We start from the raw sequence: 12,812 nt of genomic DNA on the forward strand, positions 1-12,812 counted from the left end.
GCAGAGACAGAGGTGGATTGTTATTTAGTCTCACCGAAATCCAGAGTGAACTTGCCTGGGGGCAATCCCCCGCAGGTAAGACAGGCCCCAACTTAGATGACTTGCAGACTTCTGGATGCAGATGTGATTCTACTGTTTGACCTTCTGCCATGATAATAAAGCTGGGTATAAACCCTTTTACCCCAAGAATATTCCACTGCCCTTTCTTGGTCTCACTGAATCCATAGTGAACTTGCCCGGGGCTGAAACTCTCCTGTGAGACAGGAAGTGTGAACATGCTCTTTACACATGAAACATTGAGGTCAGGGTTGTCCTGTCCTGGCACTCCCCATGGCCTTGGGGCCCTCTACACTCAGACCTACCTCTTCTGCCTCCTTCCCTCCTGCCTTTCTGCTGGACTTTCGCCTGGCTGACACATGCTTGTGCTTCAGGCCCTGTAGGGATAATGAAAGTTCCTCACCTGACTAGCTACTCAGTGGAGTAATAATTAGCCTACTGGGCAGGCTAATGCTCACACACCCATTAGCAATGAGCCATTGCTGTTGGTGTGACTATATATAAAGAGTTCCACCCAGAGACAGATGTGATTCCAGCACTCGATCGCCACCATGAGAATAAAGCTTGGTATAAACCCTTTTATCCCTAACGTTCCATTATTGTTATTTAGTCTCACTGAATCCAGAGTGAACTTGCCTTGGGGCAATCCCCCTTAGGCAAGACAGGCCCCAACTGAGAGGTCCATTCCCAACTTCCACAGCTGGGTGTCTATCTCCTACCTCCCCAGTGCCTGAGCACCACCTTGGCCTATATCATGAGGGACAGTAGCTGCCTGGATGAGAACTGGTCTCTCTGTGAAGAGTGGGCTAGAACTGCAAGCTCCCAGTTAAGACTCCGGCACATAGCACAGATGATAAAGAATGCCTTGACCATGGTAGGCCAGAGCAGGATTCAAACCCAGGGGTTTCTGATCCCAAGGAATGTCTTCTTAAGGCTAAAAGGTGTTGGGATTGGAGGAGGTCACGACATTGGTATAGTAGCTTCCCAGATGGAGATCCACCCTGTGCTCCTCAAACTCCTCAGGTAGAAGAGGGTGTGGAAGGGCAGGGCGCATCTGCTATTCCTACTGGCCCAGCATCCATCCACCTTCCTTAAAGCCCAGGTTTCCTTTGGAGAAACGGCCCTGAGCTGCTCAGTTTGAGGTGTTTGGTTGGGGCTGGGATCCCCTCCCCTTACAGAGGCAGACGGGTGACTCAAGTCTGACCAGTCAGCACATTCCCTCCCTGGCTGAGCCTGTCCAGTGAGAGGCCGCACCTGAACCTCTGCTGGGACTACTGACAGAAGGGTCCTGGAGGCTGTTGGAAGGAGCAGGACATGGAGAGCACCCCAATGCTCCCAGAATGATGGGCTTAAGGATTTGAAACTCGGAGGCCTCAGGCTTGGATCAGAGATGGGGACCACCGTGCCATGGGATGTGACTAAAGGACCCTCAGAGCACCCACCACAGAGTTCATCACTCACCTCCACACTGTTCCTCTTCCAAGGTCCCCATCTTGGCGATAGCTCCACCATCTACCTAGAAAACCCTGATGCCGCCCCTGCCTCCTGCACTGAGCTCCCTCCACATACCTTTCTGAGACCCATGTTCTGTATTCCCACTGTCTAGTCCAGATTCTATTGTGGCTTTCACCTGGACTGTCACAAAAATCACCTCCTTGCCTCCAGTCTCATTGAATGGATAAACAAAATGCTGTTTGCCAAAAGTACTCTTTTGGGAAGGCAATTCTTAAGGGAATTTTCCTCCTCAAAACTCTTCAAAGGCTCCCAGTAGCCTAAACCAGATATTGTGAACTCAAATGCCCACAGTGGCCAGGTAGGATATATAAGCCAAGAGTTGAACATTTGTATATAATGTGTATGATAGTCATCATTCCCACAAAGAGATATGCTTGGTCTCTCTTTCTCTCTCTTTGAGATACATGGCCTTCAGCCTCTTTAGTTTTCCTGCTTTTAATAGTATGTAGAAAACAGTGGTGTAAGTACAATGATAAATGGTATCTGATATTTGGACTGTGCTGGGGAGGCATTAGGGAATGGTGTGGACTGTGATGAACTGGGGAGCTCTACAATTGATGACTTTTTCAGAACAGAGTTAGGGCCTACTGGGGATATAGGCAAAGCAGCTCATAGTGGATTGATAAGCAAATGAGAATCTGGGAGTTTTTGCCAGAGAGTGTTGAATGAGAACATCTGTAACTTGTAGACCTAGCCTAGTTGAAATATTTATGAAGAAGTACTTAAAGGATACACAATTTGTAAGTCTCTTCCCTTATTTTATGCTTTATTCCTGAGTCAGACTGGCCCATCATACAGCTGTCTATTCCGTTCTTTGAAAAGATGTGTTTATGTGTCCTGTTTTCGTATGCCCTCTACCTACACTGAGGGATACCACAGGCCTTGTATTGCTCATTTTAGAGTTAGGAAAGATTGTTTACTGTATCACCTAAAGAAAGGCTGTCAAAGAAATACTTCCAGACCTCAGTGACAGAAAATATCCTCTTCATGAGTATGGTTTCTTTATTAATATTCAATGCAAATCGTGTAACCAGTAAGTTGGCTTGTTGCTATGCTGTTAGGAATATAAAAAACAAATTTACAGTTTAACCTTAACTTAGGAGGCCCATATATCTTTATATGTTTAATTACTAGATGCTACTTGTCCTGGGGCAGACCTGAAACTCCTAAATATATTTTTTCTTATGTTTTTGTTTTGGAATGCAGTATCTACCATTCTAAATATATGGATCCCAATACACCTCTTAAAATTTAATGCAAAAAAAAAAAGTACAGGAAGAAAAAAACCTGTCACTACTAGAAAAGCAAGGAGCTTGGGAGAAGCTGGTAATGTTTTTTTCCCATCTTAATTCAATACACTGATGCATTAAGTTTGTGAAAACTGAGCTGTACACTTATGAAGAACTTAAATGTTTTAGTAAAAAGTTTAAAAATAAAAACACCGCATTGGGAGATATAAACAAAACAAGAAATTTAAAAAATGTTTAAAAAAATTAAAAACTAAAAAAAATGTTTAAAACTTACCAAAATTCATTTCTAGTCTGAACCCACTCTTTGGCCACTAGTTTGCAACCCTCAGTCTGGCACTCAAACAACTGGGTTCCACGCACCAGTCATTATTCAGGGCAAAGGAAGAACCTGCAGAGCCTGCGTTTCTGTCCAGCTCCGGGGCCCTTCCTTCACTTCTCACTTGGGTGAAACACAGTCATCTTTGCAGTCCTAACTCAAAACCTTCCTCCTTATAGCCCTACTTCGATCTCCCTGCTGAAAACCTTTTCTTCCAGCTAACACTGCCCACCGAGTCACCTCTACCTCCCTAGCACCAGGCCTTTGAGAGGTGGTGGATAAATATTTGATAAATGAATGAATGAACTATCGGAGCTGGAGTGGATCAGGGTACGTGTGTTCCAGGGGAAGCTCTGACCCCTCTGGGCTCAGCTGACCCGAGGGCTCCGCAAAGGGGTAGAGGTTGGAGGGCAGAGCCTGCTGCCCCCTCAGCTCCGTCACGGCCCAAAGTGTGGTTAGTCGTGGGAGAGACCGACCACACGGATAGAAAACACCGGAAACTAGGAAATTCCAAGCTTAGGCCTAGGGGCGCCAGAAGCTGTAAAGGAAAGGATCAGTCACCGGAAGTCAGTGACGGCTTCAGGTCGGACGCTCTAGAATCCTGGGGATGAGGATCTCTGTGCTCAGACGTGAGAGGCCACTCTCTTCAGCGATGACGGGCTCCCGGGACCAATCGGGTCACACTCCCCTGGGCGATCGGTACTGGCAAGGGAAGAGGAGCCTAAAGGAGGGGATGTCGTGAGCCAGCTGCCAAGGTAACAGCGCCAGGCACGTCAAAGCCTCCGAGCTCCCGGGTCCTGCTTAGACTCCACAACAGAGACCCAGCAGCGCAAGGATGCGCGCGCGTACGCACGGGGCGTTTCCTTCCATTCACGCGGCGCCCGGGACTGCCAACGCGCATGCGTTAGAAGAAGGTCCCTGGTCCCGAGCGCACCCCAGAGAAGGGCCTTAGAGCCCTTTGGGCGGCTCCCGCCCTCGAGCAGGACAGCGGCGCGCGCGCGTGAGGAGGCGTGGCTTCCCCTACAGGCGGGCTCGGATTGGAGGCAGCAAGCTGAAAGGGTGGGAACTCCCTAGAGGCCGTCCAGCGATTGGCCAGATGCTGAAGGGAGCGTGGTCTTGGGAGGCGGGGCGGGGGCCTGGCGGGGCTTTACACGGCGCGGAGGTGGTGGCGGCGGCGTTGAAAGAGTGAACAAGCGGCACTTGGAATCCCTCTGCCCTGGGAATTGAAGGCCGGGGGCGCGGGGCCTCCGGGAGCCCGGAGGAGGCGGCGGGGTGAGGCGCCGCTGGGTGAGTGCTGGCCGAGAGGAGCGCAGTGCACCGCCCCTTCCTTTCTTCCTGGACCGCGCCTCGCGGCGCCTCCCCCACCTCTGACCCTGCGTTCCGCCCGGACCTGAGCGCCGGGTTCCGAGCCCGGCTGTGGGGCGGCTCCTGCGCGCCAGCCGCCCTCTTTCGCTCTTTCCCCGGCCCCTGGGGGCTTAAACGAATTTGGAAATTCCCGGTTCCTCTCCCCAGCCTCCCAGGGGAAACTGAGGCCGGGCGGAGTTGTTTTTGGGGGGACATTCTCACCAGCTTCACGCAGACGCCATGGCCGAGCCCCTGAAGGAAGAAGATGGCGAGGACGGCTCTGGGGAGCCCCCCGGGCCGGCGAAGGCGGAGCCCGCCCACACAGCCGCCTCTGTAGCGGCGAAGAACCTGGCCTTGCTCAAAGCCCGCTCCTTCGATGTGACCTTCGACGTGGGGGACGAGTACGAGATCATCGAGACCATAGGCAATGGGGCCTACGGGGTGGTGTCGTCTGCGCGCCGCCGCCTCACCGGTGAGATTCCCTATCCTGCACCCCTCACAGGGGTGGAACCCGGTTCGCAGTGAAAAACCTGCGCCTCTCAAACAGCCAGGAAGGAAAGCTGGGTTGTAAATTCCGTTTACCTCAACAGATATTGGTTAGGTGCCTTCTGGGTGCCAGGCTTTGTTGGACACAGTCGTCTGAAACTCTGGTGTGGTGGCTTTGCCAGCTCATCAGCCTACTTTCTCCTTAGAAAAATGACAGCCCCAGATAGGCCAGAATGGAGATCTTGTCCTTGGTTTCTAAAAGAAAAAGGTATTCCAGAGCCAGAGACTGGTGTGAAGGATTAGTGGTGGGAGGCGTGAGGTCTGAGATGGAGAGAAAGTGAAGGGAGGTAGAATGAGCACAAGCACCAAGAGTCTAGACCCTTACCACTGACTAGCTGTGCAACCCCCAACAAGTCAGTGGAGCCACAGTCTTAACTTGGAGCTGTTAGCACATGCTGCAGGATAGATGGGCAGGGAAAATCTGATTATGTTAAGTGTTTAGCACAGGGCTAGCACGTATTAGGTACTTAATGTGTGCTTGCTGTTGTTATTTGCATCCTAGAGGGGAGGTGTTGAAAGGGCTCTTGTGCCACTTAGCAGCCACCCTAAGGTACCTGCCTTTCCCTGCTCCCCAGGCCAGCAGGTGGCCATTAAGAAGATCCCTAATGCTTTTGATGTGGTGACCAATGCCAAGCGGACTCTCAGGGAGCTGAAGATCCTCAAACACTTCAAGCATGACAACATCATTGCCATCAAGGACATCCTGAGACCTACAGTGCCCTATGGCGAGTTCAAATCTGTGTAAGGAGCAGGGATGGGAGACAGAAGCGGAGTTGGGAACCTTTTCTAAAGGCTGGGGTCATATTGTTAAGTTCTGGAAGGGGAGTTGAGCCTAATGTAAGGCAGGCTGGGAAAATTCCCATGATTTCAGGACCAGTGCTCTCTTAGGGCTTTGCCAGGGACAACTGTGATTCTTCAAGAAGAGTACAGATGTTACAATTTTATAGAATCTTGGTATGTGGGACATAGGACATTAGTATTATAACTGTACCCTTCTCTACAGCAGATGTTAATCAATCACAAAATACTTTCCTACAAAAAATGGATAGGCCTTTTATCATAGTCTCCACCAAACAATGGAGACGGCCCCAGAACTAAACCTGTTAGCTAGCTCTGGTTTAGTCCAACCCCTATCTTTTCCCTGATGAGGCAACTTTGTCTGGAGAGGAAAGTAATTTAATTTTACATAATAAGTTCATGGAAAAGGTAGAGAATCTAGATCTTCATACCATGCCATTGGCCCCTACAGAGTCTCAGAGTATAAGGCCATTACCTGTCTGGAGCCAGGAGGGCCTGGTGAATACCTGGAGTATGAGTGAGACAGCCCATACCTCTCTCCCCTGCCCCTTCCTCTCTCCCCTTGCGCCTTCTAGCTATGTTGTTCTCGACCTGATGGAGAGTGACCTGCACCAGATCATTCACTCCTCGCAGCCACTCACACTGGAGCACGTGCGCTATTTCCTGTACCAGCTGCTGCGGGGTCTGAAATACATGCACTCAGCTCAGGTCATCCATCGAGACCTCAAGCCCTCCAATCTGTTGGTGAATGAGAACTGCGAGCTCAAGATCGGTGACTTTGGCATGGCCCGGGGCCTGTGCACCTCACCTGCTGAGCACCAATACTTCATGACTGAGTATGTGGCCACACGCTGGTATCGCGCCCCCGAGCTCATGCTCTCACTTCATGAGTACACACAGGCTATTGACCTGTGGTCTGTAGGCTGCATCTTTGGTGAGATGCTGGCCCGGCGCCAGCTCTTCCCAGGCAAAAATTATGTGCACCAGCTGCAGCTGATCATGATGGTGCTGGGCACTCCATCGCCAGCTGTGATTCAGGCTGTGGGGGCTGAGAGGGTGCGGGCGTACATCCAGAGCCTGCCTCCGCGCCAACCTGTGCCCTGGGAGACAGTGTATCCAGGTGCTGACCGCCAGGCCCTCTCACTGCTGGGACGCATGCTGCGTTTTGAGCCCAGTGCCCGCATCTCAGCAGCTGCTGCCCTTCGGCACCCTTTCCTGGCCAAGTACCATGATCCTGACGATGAGCCTGACTGTGCCCCACCCTTTGACTTCGCCTTTGACCGTGAAGCCCTCACTCGGGAGCGCATTAAGGAGGCCATTGTGGCTGAGATTGAGGACTTCCATGCGCGGCGTGAGGGCATCCGCCAGCAGATCCGCTTCCAGCCTTCCCTTCAGCCTGTGGCCAGTGAGCCTGGCTGCCCCGATGTGGAGATGCCCAGTCACTGGGCTCCCAGTGGAGACTGTGTCATGGAATCACCCCCGCCAGCCCCTCCGCCATGCCCTGGCCCTTCACCTGACACCATTGATCTGACCCTGCAGCCACCCCCGCCAACCGGTGAACCAGCTCCTCCAAAGAGGGAGGGTGCCATCTCCGACAACACCAAAGCTGCCCTCAAAGCTGCCCTACTCAAGTCCCTGCGGAGCCGGTTCAGAGGTGCCTTGCAGAGGCAATGGCTGGCTAGGGAGTGGGTGGCAAATAGGGGCTCCTGGCCCGGACAGAGCTGCAGACTCTTACCTTCCCCCTGCCCGACTTTGCTGCAGATGGCCCTAGTGCCCCCCTGGAAGCCCCTGAGCCTCGAAAGCCAGTGACAGCCCAGGAACGCCAGCGAGAGCGGGAGGAGAAGCGGCGGCGGCGGCAGGAGCGCGCCAAGGAGCGGGAGAGGCGGCGGCAGGAGCGAGGCCGCAAGGAGCGGGGGGCCGGGGCCTCTGGGGGCCCCTCCACTGATCCCTTGGCTGGGCTGGTGCTCAGTGACAATGACCGCAGCCTGTTGGAGCGTTGGACTCGCATGGCTCGGCCCCCAGCCCCAGCCCCTGTGGCACCCCCTCCAACCAAGCCCACCAGCCCTCCCACTGCCCCACCACAGCCTGCAGGGTCTACCCCTGGTGCTGCCCCACAGTCTGCCTGCCCACCCCTGGGCCCTGCTCCCCACCCAGCCAGCCCACCAGGGCCTGGCCCTGGCCCTGCTCCACTCCCGACTGCCACCTCCAGCCTCCTGGCCCCCCAGCCGCTTGTGCCAGCCTCTGGGTTGCCTGGCCCCAGTGCCGCGGGTGTTTTGCCTTACTTCTCGTCTGGCCCATTCCCTCCAGACCCTGGGGGTGCCTCTCAGCCCTCCACCTCCGAGTCACCTGATGTCAACCTGGTGACCCAGCAGCTGTCCAAGTCGCAGGTGAGAGGAGAGGCCTGGTTATGGGCATGTAGGGATCTGAACCCAGGGAAAATGGGTTTAGGAAGTCCTTGTTTATTGGTGGGGATGGGGGACGGGAGAGGCCTTGATATATCCTTATTCCATGAAAACTGATTGGCAGGTGGCATTTTATCTCTCTGAACTTGTCCCCTTGCTCACTGGAGCATAATGCCAGTGAGCAGGTTATTGGGAGATAGGATGCCTCTGGGGAAATGCCTGGCCAGAGGATGGGTCCCGGCCAGCCCCCAGTGGTTGTTAAGGCTGCTGCTGTCACCTGCAGGTGTCCAGGCGGAGTTGCTGGCAGCATCAGGACAGACCTGCAGACCTTAGTCTGCTCTTGGTGGTCCCTGTGTTGCAACCTGCCATCATCCCTTGCAGGTGGAGGACCCCTTGCCCCCCGTGTTCTCAGGCACTCCAAAGGGCAGTGGGGCTGGCTATGGTGTTGGCTTTGACCTGGAGGAATTCCTAAACCAGTCTTTTGACATGGGTGTGGCTGATGGGACACAGGATGGGTAAGATGGCTGCATCAGACTTCTGGAATGGGGCTGGGGGTGGGGGTTCCTGGTGTAAGAGGAGATTGCTTGGGGGATGGGTGAGGAGTCAGCCTAGGCTAACAGTACCTCTCCCTTCTGCTCTCCCCACTCCCCTTCCCCCTGCAGCCAGGCAGACTCGGCCTCACTCTCAGCCTCCTTGCTTGCTGACTGGCTTGAGGGCCACGGCATGAACCCAGCTGACATTGAGTCCCTGCAGCGTGAGATCCAGATGGACTCCCCAATGCTGCTGGCTGACCTGCCTGACCTCCAGGACCCCTGAGGCCCACAGCCCATGCCTTACTGCCAGGGGCAGACCCAGCTCCCATGGGAGCATGCCTTCGGCCCCAGCAGTGGCAGCTCGGGTGGGATTGTTCTGCAGGTTCATTTCAGACCCACTTTGCAGCCTTAAGCAGCCACCTGAGCCACGTCTGAGCTGTGACAGGGTCAGGACACCCTCACTCCCCAAGTGATTCTTTTCTGTATTATATTATTATTGTTATTATTACACAATCTTTTTGGCATAGAAATGAGGCCTGTGAAATAAGGTTCCCTTTAGCACCGAACTGAGATGTCTTTTTGGAGTTGAGGTCGGTGACATCGGTAAGGGAGCAAGGAGGAGCCAAGCTCCCAGGTTTGGGGGCCAAGCACATTCACATGCACAACAGCCAAAGGCAGGTTCCTTCAGGTCCTGAGGTTTATTGAGAGCTCCACTTCCTACCTGCATCCGGCCCCACAGAGTTGTCCTCTGCCCTCTCACGTGGCCAAAACCTCAACCCCAGGGCAGGAGGGGGGACCTCATATCTATACCTTGACTGTGGCTGTTGGAAGGTTGCGTGCAGTAGCTGTGCTAAATTACAGCTTTGGTATTGAGCTTTGGGGCCTCGGATAAGCAGGCAGGGGAAGCTGAATATGATAGTGTGGTGGGGCTGGGGGTTCATGGTGCTCACTCAGGAATAAGTTGGAGGGAGGTAAAGGATGGGAGCTACTCTGAGAACAGCAGAGGGAGTGCTGGGGTGTGGCTGAAGGGGCCCCCCCAGGGTCTGGAGGGGGTGGGCCAGATGGGAAGTAAGGCAGAACACCCAGGGCACTGGGGCCAGGCAGCCCAGGGGTTGGCACAAGTGGCTTGGGAGCCACATACAAGTGGCGTGGCATGCACTGGGCACTAGCCAAACTTGGCCAGCTCAGTCTAGAGTGGCCTCAGACAGAGGAGTCTGGCTAAAGTGGAACACAGAGCCCCAGTCTGGGAAAGCAACTCCCAGTACTCAGCTCCTGGGGTAGGGCAGAGGCCACTGAATACCGTGGAGCCTGTCCAGGTCCAGGTCAGGAGGTTGTGCCTTTCAAAGGAGGCCTGGGAAGCTGCTGGCAGTGTGGCTTTAGGTGGAGAGGAGCAGAGGCCTGGCTCTAGAGGTGGACACTCCAGGTGTGATGGGATCAGTCTGGGCCAGAGCCCAAGGCCCCCTGGGAAGCAGGTGCTAAGAGAGTAGCAGAGCCAACATGTTGGGACCGTGGGGTGGGGCAGGGGCTGCAGGGGAGCACTCATGGAGACCTAGAGCAGCTGGGAGGCTTGGGGCTAATGGTGAGACCCTCAGGTCCGGCGGATTTTCATCTCGGTGCGCTTGAGGGAGTAGTAGAAACCCTTCCACTGGGCCCAGTTGATGCCATTGGCATAGGAGAGGTGGGAGCCACCCAAGTAGAAGCCATTGAGGTTGGCAAAGTGGCAGCTGCGAAACCAAAAGGCTCCCGAGGAGAGAGCTGCACAGTTCTGCACAAAGAGGTCCTGGTCCCGGTCGAAGGTGGAGAACTTCTGGCCACTGTGGTAGGACAGGGAGTCACCTGGCAGAGAGGGGCATGGGGCAGCTGAGGAAGGGAGCAGAGCCCCGTGCTGGCAGGGACAGGGTGACAGCAGCAGTGAGTGATGCTGCGAGACATGTGGCACCCTCCCTGAGCCATATGTTGGGTATTGTGCTTCTGCAGTGAAGAGAAACAGCTGTTCATAGGGTGGCCTGGAGTGGAGGGGATGCGGCTCCTTGGGGCTGAGGCCCAAGCTGGCTAGGAGCCAGCCGTGGCCAGGAGGGAAAAAGGAGGGGCCTGAGAAGGTCAGGGGCCAACTGGGTAGTGCCAGCCCCACCTCTCCCCCCACAGCCCTTCACGCTGGCACCTGGGTGATACCTGCCCCGCCGTCCTCGAAGCCCGCCACATAGAGGGTGTAGCCATCCTCCTCAGCACTGATTGCGTTGGGGGAGATGGAGAAGTCAGCGTACTTGGCATAGGCTGTGTTGTTCTCAAAGTCCTCCATGTCCACGCGCAGCTCATACTTCTGCTTCAGGGTCAGGAGGTGGAGGTTCTGCAGTCCTGGCAGGAGTGGCAACAGTCAGCCAGGACCTGGCTCTGTGCAGCCCCCCAGCCCGCCTGGGCCCCACCTTACCCAGCCAGTACTCCCCGTCAGCACGGCCAAAGCCCAGCTTATAGTCGTTCCATCCCCGGAAGAAACTCACAGAGCCATTGAATCTCTTCTGGAAAACCTGGAGCAGAGAGGATGGACCTGGACAATTAAGGGTCCAATGGGCAGGGGCCTCACACAGACCTGTGATACTGGGGCCCTAAACAAGGCAATTGCTGGCACTAGGCCCCTTCTGAGCAGCTGCTGAGAGCCAGGAATAGGTTGAAGGGGGCGGTTCTAGGGTTTAAGCTGCTGGGTGTGAGTCTCAGTGCTGGCTGTGTGGCCTTGGGCAAGTTACTTCACTGCTCTGGGCTTTATGGTATCTTATCTGCAAAAACTACCTTCCTCCAGGGGTTATTGTGAGGATTACCCATCCTCGCACCAACCTATTCTCAGCACCTAGAGTTGAGCATTGGCAGCAGCTCACTGCTGTGGGTGCTGTTACCCCAGTTGAGGTGAACAAACTGCAGTGAAGCTTGGCCACACAGGCCTCTGTCCCCACTACTCACCGTCCACTTCCCGCCTTCGGTGGTCATGTCACAGAAGACAGGCACAGGCACGCTGGGGCCCGAGGGGTAGATAAGGTACACACCGTCTGTCTGGTAGCCCAGGGCGTAGATGTCGTCACAGTCCAGGGGCTGCTGAAGGCAAGACTTCTCCAGAGCTGGGGGAGGGGAAGGGGACTGAGGCTTAACGGGCACCTCCACACCCCACTTTGCTGCCGTCTCGGAGGACAGGGTGTTCTAAGTACAAAAAGTCACCAGATTCTTTAAGGCGGGGACTCTCCAAGACCATCACCTGGCCCATCTGGGGCCTGGCTCCCAGAAGTGATGGCTCAGAATGGCCTGTCCTCGCCCAGGCTGTGAACACAGGCTGCTTACCATCTCCCCGGATTCCGGAGGCCTGGGGGATGCACGGGGGCGTGGAAAGCAGAAGCAGCGGCAGGGCCAGGAGGGCCTGGTGACAGGAGAGCAGGGTCACCTCGCCGCCACCTCAGAGCCCAGCTTTCTCTGCACTTGGCCCTGCTCCCCACCAGAAACCTTTTGTCTGCCCACTGGCTCCTCCTGCTCCCAAGAAACCTCACTGTGAGACAGGCTCAGCACCCTCGCGGCTGAAGAGTTTCGGGTGGGCCACAAGAGCCCCCTCTGGCGAGCATCCTCTCCATGGAGTGGGGTTGCTCCCCCAGGGCCGTGAATCTCCCACCCAGGCCCAGTACCTTCATGCTGCCAGTTCAGCTCAGAGCGGCGGGTGTCTGCTGCCCCAGACTGCAACCGCCCAGTTATGTGCTGGGCCCCTGCCAGCCGCCCCAGCCCCGCCCCTGTAGCTGCAGAACCCCCTCCCCCTCCATCAGACTGAACCAGCAGCTGCTTACACTGTCAGGGGGCCCAGGCCAGGGGACCACCTGTGTCTCATTAGGCCTGTTGGGGGCAAAGCAATGCAGACGGTAACTTCCTGCTGGCTCAGATCGCTTCCTGGATCCCCTCCACTACCCACCCGCCCCGGGCACCCTCAGCCCATCCCCTGCTTCCTAATGGCCCCCCTGCAGATGTCTGTTTATACCCCCACCCTTTGCTGGCCTGTGTTTCATCAGCCAGCGGGGAAAGGCTG

The 12,812-nt window shown here is 55.2% G+C and overlaps 2 protein-coding genes across 4 annotated transcripts; one reads left to right on the forward strand and one right to left on the reverse strand.

The window, feature by feature from the left end:
- The first annotated feature begins 3,762 nt into the window (after positions 1-3,762).
- Positions 3,763-9,291, forward strand: MAPK7 (mitogen-activated protein kinase 7). 2 transcript variants are annotated; one of them, XM_073234726.1, is made up of 7 exons: positions 3,763-3,893; positions 4,651-4,954; positions 5,604-5,769; positions 6,402-7,480; positions 7,588-8,213; positions 8,610-8,743; positions 8,891-9,291. In XM_073234726.1, exons 2-7 carry the CDS (start codon positions 4,723-4,725, stop codon positions 9,042-9,044), a joined length of 2,391 nt encoding a protein of 796 aa, XP_073090827.1. In that variant the 5' UTR covers positions 3,763-3,893; positions 4,651-4,722; the 3' UTR covers positions 9,045-9,291. The 2 variants fall into 2 exon arrangements, with proteins under 2 accessions (XP_073090827.1, XP_036875499.1); XM_037019604.2 differs by having other exon boundaries at positions 3,774-4,954; positions 8,512-8,743; positions 8,891-9,029.
- Positions 9,292-9,440: 149 nt separating this feature from the next.
- Positions 9,441-12,524, reverse strand: MFAP4 (microfibril associated protein 4). Of its 2 annotated transcripts, none has more exons than XM_017679521.3 (6): positions 12,421-12,524; positions 12,086-12,161; positions 11,714-11,868; positions 11,190-11,286; positions 10,934-11,116; positions 9,441-10,597 (listed from the first exon to the last, which is right to left on the reverse strand). In XM_017679521.3, the coding sequence occupies exons 1-6, from the start codon at positions 12,424-12,426 to the stop codon at positions 10,350-10,352; spliced, it is 765 nt and encodes a 254-aa protein (XP_017535010.1). In that variant the 5' UTR covers positions 12,427-12,524; the 3' UTR covers positions 9,441-10,349. The 2 variants fall into 2 exon arrangements, with proteins under 2 accessions (XP_017535010.1, XP_073090833.1); XM_073234732.1 differs by having other exon boundaries at positions 11,714-11,842; positions 12,421-12,437.
- Positions 12,525-12,812: the final 288 nt, after the last annotated feature.

This window comes from Manis javanica, chromosome 4 (genome assembly GCF_040802235.1).
Source record: "Manis javanica isolate MJ-LG chromosome 4, MJ_LKY, whole genome shotgun sequence".
Taxonomy (NCBI): Eukaryota; Metazoa; Chordata; class Mammalia; order Pholidota; family Manidae; genus Manis; species Manis javanica.

Excerpts from the sequence above, each read along its gene's own strand:
- MAPK7 (XM_073234726.1), top strand. The coding sequence starts at position 4,723 with ATGGCCGAGCCCCTGAAGGAAGAAGATGGCGAGGACGGCTCTGGGGAG. Across the intron at positions 5,770-6,401 it reads TATGGCGAGTTCAAATCTGT|CTATGTTGTTCTCGACCTGA; the intron begins GTAAGGAGCAGG and ends TGCGCCTTCTAG. Across the intron at positions 8,744-8,890 it reads GCTGATGGGACACAGGATGG|CCAGGCAGACTCGGCCTCAC; the intron begins GTAAGATGGCTG and ends TTCCCCCTGCAG.
- MFAP4 (XM_017679521.3), bottom strand. Across the intron at positions 11,869-12,085 it reads CTCCGGAATCCGGGGAGATG|CTCTGGAGAAGTCTTGCCTT; the intron begins GTAAGCAGCCTG and ends CCCCTCCCCCAG. Across the intron at positions 10,598-10,933 it reads CTTCGAGGACGGCGGGGCAG|GTGACTCCCTGTCCTACCAC; the intron begins GTATCACCCAGG and ends CCTCTCTGCCAG.